Raw genomic sequence first — 23,648 nt, forward strand, 5'->3', positions numbered from 1 at the left:
CCACTCGTAGACGGAAGAGCTGAGCACAGACGGGTCAGTTGTGGAGACTCCGGATCCGCGGGATCCGTCTCCCGCTGAACGGGTCATCCTGCGGACGTCAGCTCCACGTGCCAAAGGTCGGGGGAGGGGGGAGGGGTCACGCGTGCCGGAGTACAGCAGAAATAGACGGCGCCGCGCGGTTTTATCTCGTAATAGTTTCCCAGCTCTCGGCGGAGTGGGGGGTGTGTGGTGGGGGGCAGAGCCAGGGGGCGCGCCGGGGTGCTGTCAGGGCCAGCAGGCAGCAGACAGTCGCCCCATGGAGGACAACTCGCGCGAGACCCTAGGCGGACCGGCGCCGCAGCAGTTCCGCCCGGCCGGCGAGGAGGCGCCGGGCTCCGTCTGGCCGCAGTGCGTCGCGGCGCTCATAGGTAACCTCTACCTCCTCCAGTAGCGGCGCTCATGGCTAACCTCTACCTCCTCCAGTAGCGGCGCTCATGGCTAACCTCTACCTCCTCCAGTAGCGGCGCTCATGGCTAACCTCTACCTCCTCCAGTAGCGGCGCTCATGGCTAACCTCTACCTCCTCCAGTAGCGGCGCTCATGGCTAACCTCTACCTCCTCCAGTAGCTGCGCTCATGGCTAACCTCTACCTCCTCCAGTAGCGGCGCTCATGGCTAACCTCTACCTCCTCCAGTAGCTGCGCTCATGGCTAACCTCTACCTCCTCCAGTAGCGGCGCTCATGGCTAACCTCTACCTCCTCCAGTAGCTGCGCTCATGGCTAACCTCTACCTCCTCCAGTAGCGGCGCTCATGGCTAACCTCTACCTCCTCCAGTAGCTGCGCTCATGGCTAACCTCTACCTCCTCCAGTAGCGGCGCTCATGGCTAACCTCTACCTCCTCCAGTAGCGGCGCTCATAACTAACCTCTACCTCCTCCAGTAGCGGCGCTCATGGCTAACCTCTACCTCCTCCAGTAGCTGCGCTCATGGCTAACCTCTACCTCCTCCAGTAGCGGCGCTCATGGCTAACCTCTACCTCCTCCAGTAGCGGCGCTCATGGCTAACCTCTACCTCCTCCAGTAGCGGCGCTCATGGCTAACCTCTACCTCCTCCAGTAGCGGCGCTCATGGCTAACCTCTACCTCCTCCAGTAGCGGCGCTCATGGCTAACCTCTACCTCCTCCAGTAGCGGCGCTCATGGCTAACCTCTACCTCCTCCAGTAGCTGCGCTCATGGCTAACCTCTACCTCCTCCAGTAGCGGCGCTCATGGCTAACCTCTACCTCCTCCAGTAGCGGCGCTCATGGCTAACCTCTACCTCCTCCAGTAGCGGCGCTCATGGCTAACCTCTACCTCCTCCAGTAGCGGCGCTCATGGCTAACCTCTACCTCCTCCAGTAGCGGCGCTCATGGCTAACCTCTACCTCCTCCAGTAGCGGCGCTCATGGCTAACCTCTACCTCCTCCAGTAGCGGCGCTCATGGCTAACCTCTACCTCCTCCAGTAGCGGCGCTCATGGCTAACCTCTACCTCCTCCAGTAGCGGCGCTCATGGCTAACCTCTACCTCCTCCAGTAGCGGCGCTCATAGGTAACCAATACCGCCTGCAGGAGCGGCGCTCATGGCTAACCTCTACCTCCTCCAGTAGCGGCGCTCATAGGTAACCAATACCGCCTGCAGGAGCGGCGCTCATAGGTAACCTCTACCTCCTCCAGTAGCGGCGCTCATAGGTAACCAATACCGCCTGCAGGAGCGGCGCTCATAGGTAACCAATACCGCCTGCAGGAGCGGCGCTCATGGCTAACCTCTACCTCCTCCAGTAGCGGCGCTCATAGGTAACCAATACCGCCTGCAGGAGCGGCGCTCATAGGTAACCTCTACCTCCTCCAGTAGCGGCGCTCATAGGTAACCAATACCGCCTGCAGGAGCGGCGCTCATAGGTAACCAATACCGCCTGCAGGAGCGGCGCTCATGGCTAACCTCTACCTCCTCCAGTAGCGGCGCTCATAGGTAACCAATACCGCCTGCAGGAGCGGCGCTCATAGGTAACCAATACCGCCTGCAGGAGCGGCGCTCATAGGTAACCAATACCGCCTGCAGGAGCGGCGCTCATGGCTAACCTCTACCTCCTCCAGTAGCGGCGCTCATAGGTAACCAATACCGCCTGCAGGAGCGGCGCTCATGGCTAACCTCTACCTCCTCCAGTAGCGGCGCTCATAGGTAACCAATACCGCCTGCAGGAGCGGCGCTCATAGGTAACCAATACCGCCTGCAGGAGCGGCGCTCATAGGTAACCAATACCGCCTGCAGGAGCGGCGCTCATGGCTAACCTCTACCTCCTCCAGTAGCGGCGCTCATAGGTAACCAATACCGCCTGCAGGAGCGGCGCTCATAGGTAACCAATACCGCCTGCAGGAGCGGCGCTCATAGGTAACCAATACCGCCTGCAGGAGCGGCGCTCATGGCTAACCTCTACCTCCTCCAGTAGCGGCGCTCATAGGTAACCAATACCGCCTGCAGGAGCGGCGCTCATGGCTAACCTCTACCTCCTCCAGTAGCGGCGCTCATAGGTAACCAATACCGCCTGCAGGAGCGGCGCTCATAGGTAACCAATACCGCCTGCAGGAGCGGCGCTCATAGGTAACCAATACCGCCTGCAGGAGCGGCGCTCATGGCTAACCTCTACCTCCTCCAGTAGCGGCGCTCATAGGTAACCAATACCGCCTGCAGGAGCGGCGCTCATGGCTAACCTCTACCTCCTCCAGTAGCGGCGCTCATAGGTAACCAATACCGCCTGCAGGAGCGGCGCTCATGGCTAACCTCTACCTCCTCCAGTAGCGGCGCTCATAGGTAACCAATACCGCCTGCAGGAGCGGCGCTCATAGGTAACCAATACCGCCTGCAGGAGCGGCGCTCATAGGTAACCAATACCGCCTGCAGGAGCGGCGCTCATGGCTAACCTCTACCTCCTCCAGTAGCGGCGCTCATAGGTAACCAATACCGCCTGCAGGAGCGGCGCTCATGGCTAACCTCTACCTCCTCCAGTAGCGGCGCTCATAGGTAACCAATACCGCCTGCAGGAGCGGCGCTCATAGGTAACCAATACCGCCTGCAGGAGCGGCGCTCATAGGTAACCAATACCGCCTGCAGGAGCGGCGCTCATGGCTAACCTCTACCTCCTCCAGTAGCGGCGCTCATAGGTAACCAATACCGCCTGCAGGAGCGGCGCTCATGGCTAACCTCTACCTCCTCCAGTAGCGGCGCTCATGGCTAACCTCTACCTCCTCCAGTAGCGGCGCTCATGGCTAACCTCTACCTCCTCCAGTAGCGGCGCTCATAGGTAACCAATACCGCCTGCAGGAGCGGCGCTCATAGGTAACCAATACCGCCTGCAGGAGCGGCGCTCATGGCTAACCTCTACCTCCTCCAGTAGCGGCGCTCATAGGTAACCAATACCGCCTGCAGGAGCGGCGCTCATGGCTAACCTCTACCTCCTCCAGTAGCGGCGCTCATAGGTAACCAATACCGCCTGCAGGAGCGGCGCTCATAGGTAACCAATACCGCCTGCAGGAGCGGCGCTCATAGGTAACCAATACCGCCTGCAGGAGCGGCGCTCATGGCTAACCTCTACCTCCTCCAGTAGCGGCGCTCATAGGTAACCAATACCGCCTGCAGGAGCGGCGCTCATGGCTAACCTCTACCTCCTCCAGTAGCGGCGCTCATGGCTAACCTCTACCTCCTCCAGTAGCGGCGCTCATGGCTAACCTCTACCTCCTCCAGTAGCGGCGCTCATAGGTAACCTCTACCTCCTCCAGTAGCGGCGCTCATGGCTAACCTCTACCTCCTCCAGTAGCGGCGCTCATAGGTAACCTCTACCTCCTCCAGTAGCGGCGCTCATAGGTAACCTCTACCTCCTCCAGTAGCGGCGCTCATGGCTAACCTCTACCTCCTCCAGTAGCGGCGCTCATAGGTAACCTCTACCTCCTCCAGTAGCGGCGCTCATGGCTAACCTCTACCTCCTCCAGTAGCGGCGCTCATAGGTAACCTCTACCTCCTCCAGTAGCGGCGCTCATAGGTAACCTCTACCTCCTCCAGTAGCGGCGCTCATAGGTAACCTCTACCTCCTCCAGTAGCGGCGCTCATGGCTAACCTCTACCTCCTCCAGTAGCGGCGCTCATAGGTAACCTCTACCTCCTCCAGTAGCGGCGCTCATGGCTAACCTCTACCTCCTCCAGTAGCGGCGCTCATAGGTAACCAATACCGCCTGCAGGAGCGGCGCTCATGGCTAACCTCTACCTCCTCCAGTAGCGGCGCTCATAGGTAACCAATACCGCCTGCAGGAGCGGCGCTCATGGCTAACCTCTACCTCCTCCAGTAGCGGCGCTCATAGGTAACCAATACCGCCTGCAGGAGCGGCGCTCATGGCTAACCTCTACCTCCTCCAGTAGCGGCGATCATGGCTAACCTCTACCTCCTCCAGTAGCGGCGCTCATGGCTAACCTCTACCTCCTCCAGTAGCGGCGCTCATGGCTAACCTCTACCTCCTCCAGTAGCGGCGCTCATGGCTAACCTCTACCTCCTCCAGTAGCGGCGCTCATGGCTAACCTCTACCTCCTCCAGTAGCGGCGCTCATAGGTAACCAATACCGCCTGCAGGAGCGGCGCTCATGGCTAACCTCTACCTCCTCCAGTAGCGGCGCTCATAGGTAACCAATACCGCCTGCAGGAGCGGCGCTCATAGGTAACCAATACCGCCTGCAGGAGCGGCGCTCATAGGTAACCAATACCGCCTGCAGGAGCGGCGCTCATGGCTAACCTCTACCTCCTCCAGTAGCGGCGCTCATAGGTAACCAATACCGCCTGCAGGAGCGGCGCTCATGGCTAACCTCTACCTCCTCCAGTAGCGGCGCTCATAGGTAACCAATACCGCCTGCAGGAGCGGCGCTCATGGCTAACCTCTACCTCCTCCAGTAGCGGCGCTCATAGGTAACCAATACCGCCTGCAGGAGCGGCGCTCATGGCTAACCTCTACCTCCTCCAGTAGCGGCGCTCATAGGTAACCAATACCGCCTGCAGGAGCGGCGCTCATGGCTAACCTCTACCTCCTCCAGTAGCGGCGCTCATAGGTAACCAATACCGCCTGCAGGAGCGGCGCTCATAGGTAACCAATACCGCCTGCAGGAGCGGCGCTCATAGGTAACCAATACCGCCTGCAGGAGCGGCGCTCATGGCTAACCTCTACCTCCTCCAGTAGCGGCGCTCATAGGTAACCAATACCGCCTGCAGGAGCGGCGCTCATGGCTAACCTCTACCTCCTCCAGTAGCGGCGCTCATAGGTAACCAATACCGCCTGCAGGAGCGGCGCTCATGGCTAACCTCTACCTCCTCCAGTAGCGGCGCTCATAGGTAACCAATACCGCCTGCAGGAGCGGCGCTCATGGCTAACCTCTACCTCCTCCAGTAGCGGCGCTCATAGGTAACCAATACCGCCTGCAGGAGCGGCGCTCATGGCTAACCTCTACCTCCTCCAGTAGCGGCGCTCATGGCTAACCTCTACCTCCTCCAGTAGCGGCGCTCATGGCTAACCTCTACCTCCTCCAGTAGCGGCGCTCATAGGTAACCAATACCGCCTGCAGGAGCGGCGCTCATGGCTAACCTCTACCTCCTCCAGTAGCGGCGCTCATGGCTAACCTCTACCTCCTCCAGTAGCGGCGCTCATGGCTAACCTCTACCTCCTCCAGTAGCGGCGCTCATGGCTAACCTCTACCTCCTCCAGTAGCGGCGCTCATGGCTAACCTCTACCTCCTCCAGTAGCGGCGCTCATGGCTAACCTCTACCTCCTCCAGTAGCGGCGCTCATAACTAACCTCTACCTCCTCCAGTAGCGGCGCTCATGGCTAACCTCTACCTCCTCCAGTAGCGGCGCTCATGGCTAACCTCTACCTCCTCCAGTAGCGGCGCTCATGGCTAACCTCTACCTCCTCCAGTAGCGGCGCTCATAGGTAACCTCTACCTCCTCCAGTAGCGGCGCTCATGGCTAACCTCTACCTCCTCCAGTAGCGGCGCTCATGGCTAACCTCTACCTCCTCCAGTAGCGGCGCTCATGGCTAACCTCTACCTCCTCCAGTAGCGGCGCTCATGGCTAACCTCTACCTCCTCCAGTAGCGGCGCTCATGGCTAACCTCTACCTCCTCCAGTAGCGGCGCTCATGGCTAACCTCTACCTCCTCCAGTAGCGGCGCTCATGGCTAACCTCTACCTCCTCCAGTAGCGGCGCTCATGGCTAACCTCTACCTCCTCCAGTAGCGGCGCTCATGGCTAACCTCTACCTCCTCCAGTAGCGGCGCTCATGGCTAACCTCTACCTCCTCCAGTAGCGGCGCTCATGGCTAACCTCTACCTCCTCCAGTAGCGGCGCTCATAGGTAACCTCTACCTCCTCCAGTAGCGGCGCTCATAGGTAACCTCTACCTCCTCCAGTAGCGGCGCTCATAGGTAACCTCTACCTCCTCCAGTAGCGGCGCTCATGGCTAACCTCTACCTCCTCCAGTAGCGGCGCTCATGGCTAACCTCTACCTCCTCCAGTAGCGGCGCTCATAGGTAACCTCTACCTCCTCCAGTAGCGGCGCTCATAGGTAACCTCTACCTCCTCCAGTAGCGGCGCTCATGGCTAACCTCTACCTCCTCCAGTAGCGGCGCTCATGGCTAACCTCTACCTCCTCCAGTAGCGGCGCTCATGGCTAACCTCTACCTCCTCCAGTAGCGGCGCTCATAGGTAACCTCTACCTCCTCCAGTAGCGGCGCTCATAGGTAACCTCTACCTCCTCCAGTAGCGGCGCTCATGGCTAACCTCTACCTCCTCCAGTAGCGGCGCTCATGGCTAACCTCTACCTCCTCCAGTAGCGGCGCTCATAGGTAACCTCTACCTCCTCCAGTAGCGGCGCTCATAGGTAACCAATACCGCCTGCAGGAGCGGCGCTCATGGCTAACCTCTACCTCCTCCAGTAGCGGCGCTCATGGCTAACCTCTACCTCCTCCAGTAGCGGCGCTCATGGCTAACCTCTACCTCCTCCAGTAGCGGCGCTCATAGGTAACCTCTACCTCCTCCAGTAGCGGCGCTCATAGGTAACCTCTACCTCCTCCAGTAGCGGCGCTCATGGCTAACCTCTACCTCCTCCAGTAGCGGCGCTCATGGCTAACCTCTACCTCCTCCAGTAGCGGCGCTCATAGGTAACCTCTACCTCCTCCAGTAGCGGCGCTCATAGGTAACCTCTACCTCCTCCAGTAGCGGCGCTCATGGCTAACCTCTACCTCCTCCAGTAGCGGCGCTCATGGCTAACCTCTACCTCCTCCAGTAGCGGCGCTCATGGCTAACCTCTACCTCCTCCAGTAGCGGCGCTCATAGGTAACCTCTACCTCCTCCAGTAGCGGCGCTCATAGGTAACCTCTACCTCCTCCAGTAGCGGCGCTCATAGGTAACCTCTACCTCCTCCAGTAGCGGCGCTCATGGCTAACCTCTACCTCCTCCAGTAGCGGCGCTCATGGCTAACCTCTACCTCCTCCAGTAGCGGCGCTCATAGGTAACCTCTACCTCCTCCAGTAGCGGCGCTCATAGGTAACCTCTACCTCCTCCAGTAGCGGCGCTCATGGCTAACCTCTACCTCCTCCAGTAGCGGCGCTCATGGCTAACCTCTACCTCCTCCAGTAGCGGCGCTCATGGCTAACCTCTACCTCCTCCAGTAGCGGCGCTCATAGGTAACCTCTACCTCCTCCAGTAGCGGCGCTCATAGGTAACCTCTACCTCCTCCAGTAGCGGCGCTCATGGCTAACCTCTACCTCCTCCAGTAGCGGCGCTCATGGCTAACCTCTACCTCCTCCAGTAGCGGCGCTCATAGGTAACCTCTACCTCCTCCAGTAGCGGCGCTCATAGGTAACCAATACCGCCTGCAGGAGCGGCGCTCATGGCTAACCTCTACCTCCTCCAGTAGCGGCGCTCATGGCTAACCTCTACCTCCTCCAGTAGCGGCGCTCATGGCTAACCTCTACCTCCTCCAGTAGCGGCGCTCATAGGTAACCTCTACCTCCTCCAGTAGCGGCGCTCATAGGTAACCTCTACCTCCTCCAGTAGCGGCGCTCATGGCTAACCTCTACCTCCTCCAGTAGCGGCGCTCATGGCTAACCTCTACCTCCTCCAGTAGCGGCGCTCATAGGTAACCTCTACCTCCTCCAGTAGCGGCGCTCATAGGTAACCTCTACCTCCTCCAGTAGCGGCGCTCATGGCTAACCTCTACCTCCTCCAGTAGCGGCGCTCATGGCTAACCTCTACCTCCTCCAGTAGCGGCGCTCATAGGTAACCTCTACCTCCTCCAGTAGCGGCGCTCATGGCTAACCTCTACCTCCTCCAGTAGCGGCGCTCATGGCTAACCTCTACCTCCTCCAGTAGCGGCGCTCATAGGTAACCTCTACCTCCTCCAGTAGCGGCGCTCATAGGTAACCAATACCGCCTGCAGGAGCGGCGCTCATGGCTAACCTCTACCTCCTCCAGTAGCGGCGCTCATGGCTAACCTCTACCTCCTCCAGTAGCGGCGCTCATGGCTAACCTCTACCTCCTCCAGTAGCGGCGCTCATAGGTAACCTCTACCTCCTCCAGTAGCGGCGCTCATAGGTAACCTCTACCTCCTCCAGTAGCGGCGCTCATGGCTAACCTCTACCTCCTCCAGTAGCGGCGCTCATAGGTAACCAATACCGCCTGCAGGAGCGGCGCTCATGGCTAACCTCTACCTCCTCCAGTAGCGGCGCTCATGGCTAACCTCTACCTCCTCCAGTAGCGGCGCTCATGGCTAACCTCTACCTCCTCCAGTAGCGGCGCTCATAGGTAACCTCTACCTCCTCCAGTAGCGGCGCTCATAGGTAACCTCTACCTCCTCCAGTAGCGGCGCTCATGGCTAACCTCTACCTCCTCCAGTAGCGGCGCTCATGGCTAACCTCTACCTCCTCCAGTAGCGGCGCTCATGGCTAACCTCTACCTCCTCCAGTAGCGGCGCTCATGGCTAACCTCTACCTCCTCCAGTAGCGGCGCTCATGGCTAACCTCTACCTCCTCCAGTAGCGGCGCTCATGGCTAACCTCTACCTCCTCCAGTAGCGGCGCTCATGGCTAACCTCTACCTCCTCCAGTAGCGGCGCTCATGGCTAACCTCTACCTCCTCCAGTAGCGGCGCTCATGGCTAACCTCTACCTCCTCCAGTAGCGGCGCTCATGGCTAACCTCTACCTCCTCCAGTAGCGGCGCTCATGGCTAACCTCTACCTCCTCCAGTAGCGGCGCTCATAGGTAACCTCTACCTCCTCCAGTAGCGGCGCTCATGGCTAACCTCTACCTCCTCCAGTAGCGGCGCTCATAGGTAACCAATACCGCCTGCAGGAGCGGCGCTCATGGCTAACCTCTACCTCCTCCAGTAGCGGCGCTCATAGGTAACCAATACCGCCTGCAGGAGCGGCGCTCATGGCTAACCTCTACCTCCTCCAGTAGCGGCGCTCATAGGTAACCAATACCGCCTGCAGGAGCGGCGCTCATGGCTAACCTCTACCTCCTCCAGTAGCGGCGCTCATGGCTAACCTCTTACACCTCCAGTAGCGGCGCTCATAGGTAACCTCTACCTCCTCCAGTAGCGGCGCTCATGGCTAACCTCTACCTCCTCCAGTAGCGGCGCTCATGGCTAACCTCTACCTCCTCCAGTAGCGGCGCTCATAGGTAACCTCTACCTCCTCCAGTAGCGGCGCTCATAGGTAACCAATACCGCCTGCAGGAGCGGCGCTCATGGCTAACCTCTACCTCCTCCAGTAGCGGCGCTCATAGGTAACCAATACCGCCTGCAGGAGCGGCGCTCATGGCTAACCTCTACCTCCTCCAGTAGCGGCGCTCATAGGTAACCAATACCGCCTGCAGGAGCGGCGCTCATGGCTAACCTCTACCTCCTCCAGTAGCGGCGCTCATAGGTAACCAATACCGCCTGCAGGAGCGGCGCTCATGGCTAACCTCTACCTCCTCCAGTAGCGGCGCTCATAGGTAACCAATACCGCCTGCAGGAGCGGCGCTCATGGCTAACCTCTACCTCCTCCAGTAGCGGCGCTCATAGGTAACCAATACCGCCTGCAGGAGCGGCGCTCATGGCTAACCTCTACCTCCTCCAGTAGCGGCGCTCATGGCTAACCTCTTACACCTCCAGTAGCGGCGCTCATGGCTAACCTCTACCTCCTCCAGTAGCGGCGCTCATGGCTAACCTCTACCTCCTCCAGTAGCGGCGCTCATGGCTAACCTCTACCTCCTCCAGTAGCGGCGCTCATGGCTAACCTCTACCTCCTCCAGTAGCGGCGCTCATGGCTAACCTCTACCTCCTCCAGTAGCGGCGCTCATAGGTAACCAATACCGCCTGCAGGAGCGGCGCTCATGGCTAACCTCTACCTCCTCCAGTAGCGGCGCTCATGGCTAACCTCTTACACCTCCAGTAGCGGCGCTCATGGCTAACCTCTACCTCCTCCAGTAGCGGCGCTCATGGCTAACCTCTACCTCCTCCAGTAGCGGCGCTCATGGCTAACCTCTACCTCCTCCAGTAGCGGCGCTCATGGCTAACCTCTACCTCCTCCAGTAGCGGCGCTCATGGCTAACCTCTACCTCCTCCAGTAGCTGCGCTCATGGCTAACCTCTACCTCCTCCAGTAGCGGCGCTCATGGCTAACCTCTACCTCCTCCAGTAGCTGCGCTCATGGCTAACCTCTACCTCCTCCAGTAGCGGCGCTCATGGCTAACCTCTACCTCCTCCAGTAGCGGCGCTCATGGCTAACCTCTACCTCCTCCAGTAGCGGCGCTCATGGCTAACCTCTACCTCCTCCAGTAGCGGCGCTCATGGCTAACCTCTACCTCCTCCAGTAGCGGCGCTCATGGCTAACCTCTACCTCCTCCAGTAGCGGCGCTCATGGCTAACCTCTACCTCCTCCAGTAGCGGCGCTCATGGCTAACCTCTACCTCCTCCAGTAGCTGCGCTCATGGCTAACCTCTACCTCCTCCAGTAGCGGCGCTCATGGCTAACCTCTACCTCCTCCAGTAGCGGCGCTCATGGCTAACCTCTACCTCCTCCAGTAGCGGCGCTCATGGCTAACCTCTACCTCCTCCAGTAGCGGCGCTCATGGCTAACCTCTACCTCCTCCAGTAGCGGCGCTCATGGCTAACCTCTACCTCCTCCAGTAGCGGCGCTCATGGCTAACCTCTACCTCCTCCAGTAGCTGCGCTCATGGCTAACCTCTACCTCCTCCAGTAGCGGCGCTCATGGCTAACCTCTACCTCCTCCAGTAGCGGCGCTCATGGCTAACCTCTACCTCCTCCAGTAGCGGCGCTCATGGCTAACCTCTACCTCCTCCAGTAGCGGCGCTCATGGCTAACCTCTACCTCCTCCAGTAGCGGCGCTCATGGCTAACCTCTACCTCCTCCAGTAGCGGCGCTCATGGCTAACCTCTACCTCCTCCAGTAGCGGCGCTCATGGCTAACCTCTACCTCCTCCAGTAGCGGCGCTCATGGCTAACCTCTACCTCCTCCAGTAGCGGCGCTCATGGCTAACCTCTACCTCCTCCAGTAGCGGCGCTCATGGCTAACCTCTACCTCCTCCAGTAGCGGCGCTCATGGCTAACCTCTACCTCCTCCAGTAGCGGCGCTCATGGCTAACCTCTACCTCCTCCAGTAGCGGCGCTCATGGCTAACCTCTACCTCCTCCAGTAGCGGCGCTCATAGGTAGAGACCCCAAAAATTCGCGGTTTCAATGACCTCTAGGATAGACGCCATGATACTCTATGTACTGGGAAAAATTGCACCTGCTCATTGGTTACTGACTCGTGACACGCGTCAACTGGGGTGCTCGTGATTTGATACGTCTTTTGTTGAAGGTTTTTCATTGGCTTAGAGTCGTTCAGATAAACGGTGGTCCAATCGCTGACTCGGCATAAAAGTTTACGAGTTTGGAGTCTAGCCTATCGCGAAATGAACCCGCGAATTTTTCCGATCTCTACTCATAGGTAACCACAACCACCTGCAGTCCCTTCGCCCGGAGGAACAGATCTTATCTCCTGGCTTCCTGGAGTACACAGTAGCATGTTGTTTCCTCGCTTGCGGCGCCAGCCTGCGCAAAATGTAGACTCCTCAGCTCAAACCCCCCCCCCTTTTTTATTTCTATTTGTCTCTTCATTTAACATTTGACATCAGCTGATTGTCTCTATTCTCTTTCCTGTACATTCTTGTGTTTATCTTTTCTGTGACATACAGTGAAAACCACCAATGGCTTATATTCATGAAGAAATGGGTACGTGTACTTACGTACGCCCGTTAGAAGTTATAGTTGCTTGGTATAGTAAACAAACTACCTTTAAATTTCCATGCAAATATTAATTAAAATAAAACCAAAATATTCACTGTTGTTATATTATAAATACGGTTGGTAAAATAAGTAATAAATCGAAACAAATTTAAAATAAATAAATATTTCGTATTCAATATTAATATAAACACGTGTATAAAATTAATTTTAAAATTTCGTAAAACAATGGAAATAATTTTTAATTAATAATGAAAATCAATCAATTATTTATTATTTATTAAATAATAACAAATTAATAATTTGTAAAGCAAATAAATAATACATTCAGTAACATAACCTCACTTATATAAATACACTTGAAAAAGTTTATAAACACAATTGTATCACTAATATTCACTATATATATATATATATATATATATATATATATGTGTGTGTGTGTGTGTGTGTGTGTTTTAATTATATGAACCGGTATTTAATATAAATATAAAATGTATAAGATTTTAAAACACATATATATAATATTAATTTGCATGTAGCCTTTTTTTCATCCTGTGAAAATTTCGTTGTACGGTGCGTTTGCATCGTAAAAGTGCACTCTCATGATTATTTTCACGACGTGCCTAAAGAAGTACAAGTTGAAAATGTTGTAGAAGCACGTGTCTGAGCTCGGCAGCGGCCCAGAGGCGGGGAGGGGGGGGGGTGCCTGCTCGGGGGTCGAGGAAGGTCAGAGCCGCGAGCCAACCGCCGCGGACAAACAGCGCGCCACGTGACCAAGGTCGACCGCTTCGGCACAGGAAAGTTACAACCCGACCGCTTCGCCCTCTGGACCAGTCGTGGCCCGTCACACAAGTGTCTGTGAAGCACCGGCCAGGTTGATTTATAATGGGGAGAACTACTGGGTTCGTAAGGGACAGCCCAATTGATCAGCGCACTTTTATTTATTACCAATGTCTGCATTATAAATAAAATAACTCCACTCGAAATTTCTGTCCACAACAAATAGTCTTACACTGGTCTATGAAACATCGACACTTCCCAACGGAGATTGGTTCGACAGTGGCTCGCTCTTCTGTCCGTCACTGTCCGCTTCCTTCACCGCGCCGCAGGCACAGTCCCCAACTATCGCTCGTCGCACCCGACTGGCTCACCTGGCCTTCTGCCACTTGCCCTCTTCACCTCTTGCTGGTTGCACTGGTGTCGCCGGTATCACTCCCCGAGGGGGAGACTCTCTCCCCTGCTCTCAGAACTATCCGAACCCTCGAAACTCCCGCGGAGGCCGGCGTCGTCGCTTATATACCCGTGCCGTCCTTCTCGAAGGGACGAGAGTGGCCGTGACGTGTCTCGCGTCATCCCGGGCCGACCAGACGCCCGAAACACCCAGAACAGCGACTCTTATTCATGCCACTCCTCGCGGTGGAATTTGTAAGCCGGGGATGAGGAACAATCTGGGGGTGTTGCAGCAAGCCTGGCCTACGTCAGCGCCGGCTGCACCATCGGCTGGACCTCACCGTCGCTGCCGCTGCTGAACGCCACGGGCTACATCGAGCTGACGGCGACGGAGGTGGCGTGGGTGAGCGGGCTGACACCCCTGGGCGCGATGTTCAGCCCGGCCCCCACGGGACTGCTGACGGCCAAGCTGGGGCACAAGGCGTCCTTCACGTGCGTGGCGGCGCTGTACCTGGGCGCCTGGGCCATCCTCGCCGCCGCGCGCTCCGCCGCCGTGCTCTGCGTCGCGAGGTTCATCCTGGGCGTCGCCAGCGGCGTCGTCTTCACAATCACGCCCACCTACATCGGCGAGATCTCCCAGGTGAGCTCTCTTCCTAGTCTGACCCAGACCGCTCCAGTCAATCCCAGTCCTCCCCGGTCCGACCCGGTCCACACCAGGCACACCCCGGTCCAACCCGGTCCACCCTGCTCCGACCCGGTCAGACCTGGTTCAACCGATGCCGACCTGGTCCACCCCGGTCCGACCCGGTCCACACCAGTTCGACCCTGTCCACCCCGGTCCAACCCGGTCCGACCCAGTCGGCCCCGGTCCGACCCGGTCCGACCCAGTCGGCCCCGGTCCACCCCGAACCTACCTGGACCATCCCGGACCACCCCAGAACTAATTACAGTTGAAACTATTAAATTTTATAAGTGGGATATTCTTTTACGGCCATACTTTATACATGTACCCTTCAAAGCTATTTTAACACAATTGTGAAGTTTTGAAAAGTTTTAATTCAAACTTTCGGCTTATCTAAAATTATGAGTACTATTTAGAAAAAGTTACAAAACTGGGGGGGGGGGGGGAAACAATAATCCTTCCATTGGACCGCCAGTCAGTTTTATCTCTGTTATTGATAGCGACCACTTCACAGCGGGACGTTTCTTTACGGACACGCTGTACTCGAGGAGCGGGGCGGTGACGTGTGTGTGCTCGCAGGCGCACATACGGGGGGCGCTGGGCTCGCTGGCTCAGTTGTCGGCCACCGCCGGCTTCCTGTACCAGTACGTGGTTGGCCCGTGGTCCAGCTACGTGGCGCTGGCGGTCGCCTCGGCCGCCGTACCGGCGCTGCTGCTCGCGGGGTCGCTCTTCATCCCCGACTCGCCGTACCAGCTGCTGAGGCGCGGCAGGCGGGCGGAGGCCAGGCGCGCCTTCCTCTGGCTGCGCGGCAAGAGGGATGACTCTACCGGCGGCGACGAGTTCCGGGAAATGGAGGTACTTCTGCCCACTCGCCGCTGGGTACGTGCCTTCCCCACAGGAGACGCGACACTGCCGAGAGCTTCAAAGGATATTCCGAAAATAGATGAATAATTCCTTTAAGGAAAAAAAGTGTTTCACCTTACTTTTAACAGAGCCATTCATCCAAGGGCTGGCTGATCTGTTCACTCGTCGGCGCGAGCAGATCATCTTATAGCTTATATAAAGAAATGTATTATGGGTTATATATATATATTACTTAAAACTACTCTGGATATAATCCTTTTTCAAGGTTTGCAAGAGTAGTATATTCTAATTCTAGTACACAAATTGTATTAGACACACGCAAGATTATATTATATATTATATTATACAGTTTATATTATATAATAAATAAATCGGTTCCTTTTATCTGACTTATTCAAGTTTCCAGGGTATAGCTTTCCAGCATCATTTTATTCCTTTTTTTAGAGAGATCTGGTTTATATTGCTTGTTTAATACTATTTATACATTTTATTTCAAGTACAAGAATTAAATTCAATCCGATTGTTCGATTACGCGTACACAAGAAGAACAGCCAAGAAACTTGTGTAGGAATTCGCAGATAATCTTTCATAATTATTATTCCGTATCGGAAAGTAAGTCTTCCATCAACGATTGTTCATGTATCCAGCTGTCAAAACGTTCAAGCCGTTTTGATAATTCAAAAGTGTAGCTTCGCCATATGTCATAGGTCTTCTTATTTCTTGCTATTTGAATAATGTTCTTGATGTCTACATCCTCCAGGGCCATCTTCCAAGTATATAGGTCTCGAATATCTTCTGTTTTGATACAGCCATTTAAAACATGCTCTGCCGTGTCTTCTTCCGCACAAACTGGGCACAAAAGGCTTTCTACAAGATTAAAGAAGTCGGCGCGAGCAGTGTGACCAAGTAATTGGGCCACGGGGCTGGCACGGCGTGCTCTTGGCTTGCAGATTGCACATTATTTTTGTAGTTTGTTTGTCCGGCTGGGCGCTGGCACAACCACTGGCCGTGGTTACTGGGGGCTCGCTGTCGCAACAGGCCGTGCAGTGTGGCTGCACTTCTGGGTGGAGGGGTTAGCCTGCTCAGCTGTCTTGGGTAGTTGTTTGTAACTTTGGTTGCAATAACCATTGATTATTCAGGGTAGGCGGGGCACTGCTCGGAGATTCAAATAGAGGTTAGGGAAGATAAACAACACTAAAACAAACTTTAAACTAAATATTCAGCTGGGTTAAGGAAAAGGGGGGTTAGGTTACCCATGAAATAAATATAACACTGGATGGTGGTCTCAACTATGAAAAAGTGGAAATAAATTATTGTCCTACTGCACCAAACTCCATTATAGTTAATATTGAAAATATCTTCTCAAGTATCACTTGTCCAGTGAAATAACTGTACTAAAGGGCCACTTGAGCACAAGCTATGCCAGCTATATCTGTGATAATAATGAACTTGCACTGACCACCGCGTGTGCATATTCTAATTCTAGAACGAAGTGACGGCGATGCTGAAACAGGAGCCCTCGATGAAGGACCTGGTTGCCAACCGAGCCACCATCAGGGCTCTCCTGCTCTCCCAAGGCCTGATGACCTTCCAGCAGCTCAGCGGTATCAACGCCGTGCTGTTCTTCACTGAGACGATCCTCAGCATCGGAGTGGGCTCACTCGACCCCAGCATCGCCACCATCATCGTAGGCGTGGTGATGCTAGCCGCAGCCGCAGTCACGCCGCTTGTGGTGGATCGCGCTGGGCGCAGGATCATGCTTCTGCTGTCCACGTCAGGGATGACTCTGTCCCTGGTGGGTACCGAGGTGACCTTTTCCTACGACAGCAGTGTAGTCAGTCTGTACCATCCTCCTACATCGCCTCCATAATCGTGGATGTGGTGATGCTATGAGTGGTTGGAGAGTCGCCGCTTGTGGTGGAGCGAGCTGGGCGCAGGATCATGCTTCTGCTGTCCACGTCAGGGATGACTCTGTCCTTGATGGGTACCGAGGTGACCTTTTCCTACGACAGCAGTGTAGTCAGTCTGTACCATCCCCCTACATCGCCACCATCATCGTAGGCGTGGTGATGCTAGCCGCAGCCGCAGTCACGCCGCTTGTGGTGGATCGCGCTGGGCGCAGGATCATGCTTCTGCTGTCCACGTCAGGGATGACTCTGTCCCTGGTGAGTACCAAGGTGACCTTTTCCCACGACAGCAGTGTGGTCAGTCTGTACCATCCCCCTACATCGCCACCATCATCGTAGGCGTGGTGATGCTAGCCGCAGCCGCAGTCACGCCGCTTGTGGTGGATCGCGCTGGGCGCAGGATCATGCTTCTGCTGTCCACGTCAGGGATGACTCTGTCCCTGGTGAGTACCAAGGTGACCTTTTCCCACGACAGCAGTGTAGTCAGTCTGTACCATCCCCCTACATCGCCTCAATAATCATGGATGTGGTGATGCTATGAGTGATTGGAGACACGCCGATTGTGGTGGAGCGCGCTGGGCGCAGGATCATGCTTCTGCTGTCCACGTGAGTGATGACTCTGTCCCTGGTGAGTACCGAGGTAACCTTTTCACACGACAGCAGTGTGGTCAGTCAGTACCATCCTCCTACATCGCCTCCATAATCGTGGATGTGGTGATGCTATGGGTGGTTGGAGACACGCCGCTTGTGGTGGATCGCGCTGGGCGCAGGATCATGCTTCTGCTGTCCACGTCAGGGATGACTCTGTCCCTGGTGAGTACCGAGGTAACCTTTTCACACGACAGCAGTGTGGTCAGTCAGTACCATCCTCCTACATCGCCTCCATAATCGTGGATGTGGTGATGCTATGGGTGGTTGGAGACACGCAGCTTGTGGTGGATCGCGCTGGGCGCAGGATCATGCTTCTGCCGTCCACGTCAGGCATGACTCTGTCCCTGGTGAGTACCGAGGTAACCTCTTTCCCATAACAACAGTGTAGTCAGTCTTTACAGTCACAACATCTCTATCATCGGAGGTGTGGAAATACCAGGTGCAATCTGGGTGCGATCATGCTACATGTGGTGGATCGCGTCGAGTGCAGGATCATGCTGCTGCTGACCATGTCAGGGATGATTCTCCCTGATGAATACTAAAGTGCCCTTTCTCCCTTAACAACCGTGTAGTTTGTACAGTCCCAACGTCTCCTCCAGCATCATTGATGTTGTAATGCTAGCGGTTGTCTCAGTCATGCTGCTCTTAGTGGTATGCACGGGAGCAGGATAATGCTGATGCTCTCCATTTTAGGAATGATTATCTCTGGTGAGTGCTGAAGTTGCCTTTCTCCCTTGACAGCAGTGTAGTCAGTGTGTATATTCCCAACACCTCCTCCATCATAATGGGTGTGGTGATGCTAGCGGTGACTGCAGTCACGCCGCATAGTATTTTAGTATTTAACTCACAATCTAAGTAGTTACTTGTGATAAGCTCCTCTGAAGATATAAATCACAGTCTAGGCAAAACAGCTTGTAATGTCAAAATATCTTGAATGTCGGGATGCCAATTTGATAAGCGAAGTGTAATGAATGTAGGATATATTTTGAAATGTTATAAAATTCTAACTATACTTAGTATATATGTGTTCATTTGTTGAAGATTGACTTCCCAGCTCCAGTTCATACTACGAAAGGCATACCATAGTTGAATCACCCTGCATTGAAAATCTCAAATATGCCAAATATTCCATTCTTGTGGGATAACCTGAGGGAAACTAGATGTTTGCTGCATGAGCTAACTCGCTTTGTAAAAAGAAGTCTTTAACTACTTAAGATCAATAATGATTATTTAGATGTTAAAGTTTTGCTTTTTTTGTTAGAAAATTTGTTATGGAGGACTACTATAAATCATCTTCTCTGTTTCTTTTGTAATGTGTTCGATAGCAATTTATGTTCCATTTTTAACCTTTTTTGCTTCAAGCAGAGGAAGTTAATTAGGTATTAGTCAATTTGAAAGATAATAAATATGTTATGTAAAATACAACTATATTTCAGGTACGGATACAGTTTGGAAAATGGGAGGAATATAACCCTCTCCCTCCCACAAAACATCGAAATCATAAAGAATCTATAAAAAATCTTTCATTCCCAGCAAAATATGGAAGTATTTGAAAGCAAACAACTGGGAAAGTGGTTGAATTGCCCCCCTTCTCCCAATGATATTCTGCATCAACTACTGTCTATAATGTTTGAAGTTGCACAATATCCTCATTCCTTAAGTTCACAACATTTGTCATCATTTATTGTGCTGATGCTGGAGAGTACAGAATATATATTGTCTGTTCCAGGGGATACTTGGAACATTTTTTTACTTTACAAACATACATGCAGATACAAGCAGCTTCGGATTCGTCCCAGTGCTGTGTCTGGTGTTTTACATCATTGTCTACGCAGCAGGTAAGATGAATGATTCTACGTCAGTAGTCTAAAAAAACGAGAAGGAAGATGAATATAAGAATAAAATAATGTGCTTTTGAATTATTGTCTCTATTCAGTAATATTTCACTTCACACAAAACTGATAGCAATCTTAATCATGCTTAAGTTTAGCATCAACAGATTATTAGATACAATCTTTGTGCATAAAATAGATTATTAAGATTAATTTAGGATACAAGATCTGAAATAATTGGTCTAAAAAAGGTTATAATAGTTTTTCAACATCTGGAAGGAGAGGAATTTTTTTCTTTGGTCCCATGGTTATATGCCAAGGATTAAATCACAGGATTCCAACAATTTAGTGGGTTACTAATCGCTTGGATACAATTAGGGTCATGCGTTAAAAGGGAATCGAACCCATATACCTACCTCGCTACATCATCATCATGTAATGATCACCAAGCTGAAAAACAAAATTTTTAACTTTTTGACATTATAGTTTGTTTTTGTAAATATATATATACTAATGAAGAGAATTCTCGCACCTGGTAAGTGGACTTATTAATTTTAAAAAAATCAGAAATTTAATGTTTTTGTTTTGATGTTGAAATAGAAAGTGGGTGCTTTCAGTGGATAAAGTACTGTCATAATGCAAAGTAGTAATGTAAACTTTTTATAAATTGTGGTCAGGTAAATTAAGTGATTAGAGCAGTTCCTTACCAGCAACAAAACATGTTTAACATTGAAATTAATTGAGTTACATTCATAATGTGATCGCAATACAGAAATGTTGACATACAAAGTGTTTGAACGCCGTGAGCCCGAGCCTAGAGTGTCTCGTGTCTTGCAGGGATCGGCCCGCTGGCGTGGGCTGTTTCGGCCGAGCTGTTCGCGCCCATCGTCAGGAGCAAGGCGGCTTCGCTGACGGCCACCACCTGCTGGGTGCTCTGCTTCCTCGTCACCTTCTTCTTCAACAGCCTCGTGGAGCTGTTCGGCAGCCACGTGGTGTTCTGGACCTTCGCCGCCTGCTGCACCGCGGCGGGGGTGTTCGTGTACTGCCTGCTGCCGGAGACCAAGGGCCGGACCCTGCGGCAGATACAGGAGCTGCTGGAGGGCTGAGCTCACACGCTCCTGCTCAGAGTGCTCGGCTGGGGCTCACACACTCCTGCTCAGAGTGTTCGTGTACTGCTTGCTGCCAGAGACCAAGGGCCGGACCCTGCGGAAGATACAGGAGCTGCTGGAGGGCTGAGCTCACACGCTCCTGCTACAATAGCTCGGCTTGTGGCTCACAGACTCCTGCTCAGGGTGCTAGACTTGTGGCTCACACGCTCCTTCTCAGAGTGCTAGACTTGTGGCTCACACACTCCTGCTACAAGAGCTCGGCTTGAAGCCTCACACACTCCTGCTCAGGGTGCTAGACTTGTGGCTCACACGCTCCTGCTCAGAGTGCTAGACTTGTGGCTCACACACTCCTGCTACAAGAGCTCGGCTTGAAGCCTCACAGACTTCTGCTCAGAGTGCTAGACTTCTGGCTCACAGACTCTCCTGCTACAAGAGCTCGGCTTCAAACCTCACAGACTCCTGCTCAGAGTGCTCAGCTGGGGCTCACACACTCCTGCTCAGAGTGCTCGGCTTGAAGCCTCACAGGCTCCTGCTACAAGAGCTCGGCTTGAAGCCTCACACACTCCTGCTCAGGGTGCTAGACTTGTGGCTCACACACTCCTGCTCAGAGTGCTCGGCTTGAAGCCTCACAGGCTCCTGCTACAAGAGCTCGGCTTGAAGCCTCACAGACTACTGCTCAGAGTGCTCGGCTTGAAGCCTCACAGACTCCTGCTACAAGAGCTCGGCTTGAAGCCTCACACACTCCTGCTCAGAGTGCTCGGCTTGAAGCCTCACAGGCTCCTGCTACAAGAGCTCGGCTTGAAACCTCACAGACTACTGCTCAGAGTGCTCGGCTTGAAGCCTCACAGACTCCTGCTACAAGAGCTCGGCTTGAAGCCTCACACACTCCTGCTCAGAGTGCTCGGCTGGGGCTCACACACTCCTGCTCAGAGTGCTCGGCTTCGGGCTCACACACTCCTGTTACAAGAGATCGGCTTGAAACCTCATGGACTCCTGCTCAGAGTGCTTGGCTTGGGGCTCACACACTCCTGCTCAGAGTGCTCGGCTTGAGGCTCACACACTCTTGCTACAATAGCTCGGCGTGTGGCTCACAGACTCCTACTCAGAGTGCTCGGCTGCGGCTCACAGACCCTGCTCAAAGTTCTCAGAGCACGTGGGTAGATGAGGAGAATCTCTGGTGCATGAATGTTACCAGCATCAGAGTACAACAACTGGGAATCACTAAAATGATTCTTTTTTTTTATGTTCCAAATAATCTACATTTTTCGGTTTTAATGTTAAACGTATTTTTTAATTTTTTTCAGATCGGCCTAAAATATTTTTAAATATTTTGTAAATAAATATTTTTTTATTAATTTTCTGTCTACTTATTTCATTATATTATTGTAATTAACAACTTATTCTCACTTTCTTTTCAAATGAGTTTACTCTAAAACTCTACAACGAGTTTTGAGCACCTTAGCTCAGCTTCTTGTTGAACTCAAGTAAAAAATCGTCTTGACAATATATTTTAGGAAAATGTACATGTTATTTATACGCAAATTTAATTTTTAATTGGAAATGCATAACATATTTCTAACTCATTTAACATTAATTAAATTTTGCATTAGTTATGAGTCATGTAAAAAAATATTCAATCAAAAAATACTAAATCAAGGAACTTTTTTCAACTAGACAAAATTTTCTGCCTAACCTCCCAGCCATTGCTCACTTTAAATTAATACCAATTAAAACAACCAAACATTTTGCCTAACTGCCTTGCCAGGGTGGTGTGGTGATGAGTTGGGCACAAACATGCTGTGTGCTTTGAGACCCTGGGTTCTCGAGCATGATGTCACCATGTGCCTGCGAGGCAGTAAGTGAAGAAATAGTCAAAAAAATAGTGCGTGGAGTCCCTCCGCGCGGAAGAAGTGAAACTTCGAAATGTGGAAATTAAAATAGGAAGGGGTAGAAATTGATTTTTAGTGAAATCATATCGTTTCTTTAAGACAAACTTTATTAACATTGCTTACAATTCACAATTGATCGCATCTTTTAATTATCATTTTCGAGTGGAGAAATATCCAAATCTATAACATTTACAATGGGATTATGATAACTAAAGTAAGATACGAAATGTTTGAGTTCTATTTTTTCAATATTTCTTGCAAAAACTGCATCAATGGTAGTTCCCCCTTTGGTTTTCACGACGCTCACACTGTTTACTTCGCTGCATAGCAAGAATACCACGCGCATGTGCTTGGGATCTACCGACTCACTCTCTTTCTCTCTCCTACTTTCTACCTTTGTGTATCTTTCTTTCTCTCTCCCTCTTGCGTGGGAATATTGGACGCTACTCGTTGCTAACGCTCGCGCATGCGTTCGAGTGCCACGCATTCACTCTCGCTCTGTCTCTTTCTATTCCCCCTCCCCAGGTGTGCTTTCATACCCCCTCCATGGTAGCGTTAAACGTTTAACGCTACCTTGTCGGAAGTCGCATTAGAAGTTTCACTTCAAAATACTCCAGGCTGTAAGTCCCCCAGGACACTATGCTAATGGAGGTGCAATGAAAGAGGAGGTTCGGGTGAGATGCAGGTTTATTACCTGAGGATCACTCATGCATGGCCTATCCAGGTTCTATATAGGGTGCTCGTAACGGCATATGGTAAATGTAAATATATTCGGAAGTTACGTGACTTGTCATGACAGTGTTAAAACCCGTGCCCTCGCTATGTGGTTGTGTACTGAAGCAACAAAGAAACTAAAACGCTGAATGTTTTGCACGGTATGGGGAGTGGAATGTTACTTAACATAAGGAGACATGCTCATACATCTAACATATAATGCTCAACATATTGAAAAAGGGGGAGCTGAATTGTTGCCCCTTGGAAGGGCAGCCCTTCAGGATTTTTCTGACAGTGGTTAGTTTAGGTGAGGTGAGGTTAGGTTAGGTTAGGTCACTTTACAAACTAACCACTGTGAGAAAAATTCTGAAAGGTTGCACATCCAAGGGGCAACAATTCAGACAACCTTTCAAAAACACTGCTGTCAGAAAAATCCTGAAGGGCTGCCCTTCCAAGGGGCAGCATTTCAGTCGCCCCTTGAAAAATACACCATATCTCGAGCC

At 52.9% G+C, this 23,648-nt stretch overlaps 1 protein-coding gene across 1 annotated transcript; it reads left to right on the forward strand.

The window, feature by feature from the left end:
• The first annotated feature begins 243 nt into the window (after positions 1–243).
• On the forward strand, positions 244–21,894 carry LOC134538971 (facilitated trehalose transporter Tret1-like). The gene is made up of 6 exons (XM_063380623.1): positions 244–407; positions 13,791–14,137; positions 14,759–15,034; positions 16,530–16,838; positions 19,331–19,439; positions 20,271–21,894. The coding sequence occupies exons 1-6, from the start codon at positions 296–298 to the stop codon at positions 20,537–20,539; spliced, it is 1,422 nt and encodes a 473-aa protein (XP_063236693.1). The 5' UTR covers positions 244–295; the 3' UTR covers positions 20,540–21,894.
• Positions 21,895–23,648: the final 1,754 nt, after the last annotated feature.

Source organism: Bacillus rossius, chromosome 14, assembly GCF_032445375.1.
Source record: "Bacillus rossius redtenbacheri isolate Brsri chromosome 14, Brsri_v3, whole genome shotgun sequence".
Taxonomy (NCBI): domain Eukaryota; kingdom Metazoa; phylum Arthropoda; class Insecta; order Phasmatodea; family Bacillidae; genus Bacillus; species Bacillus rossius.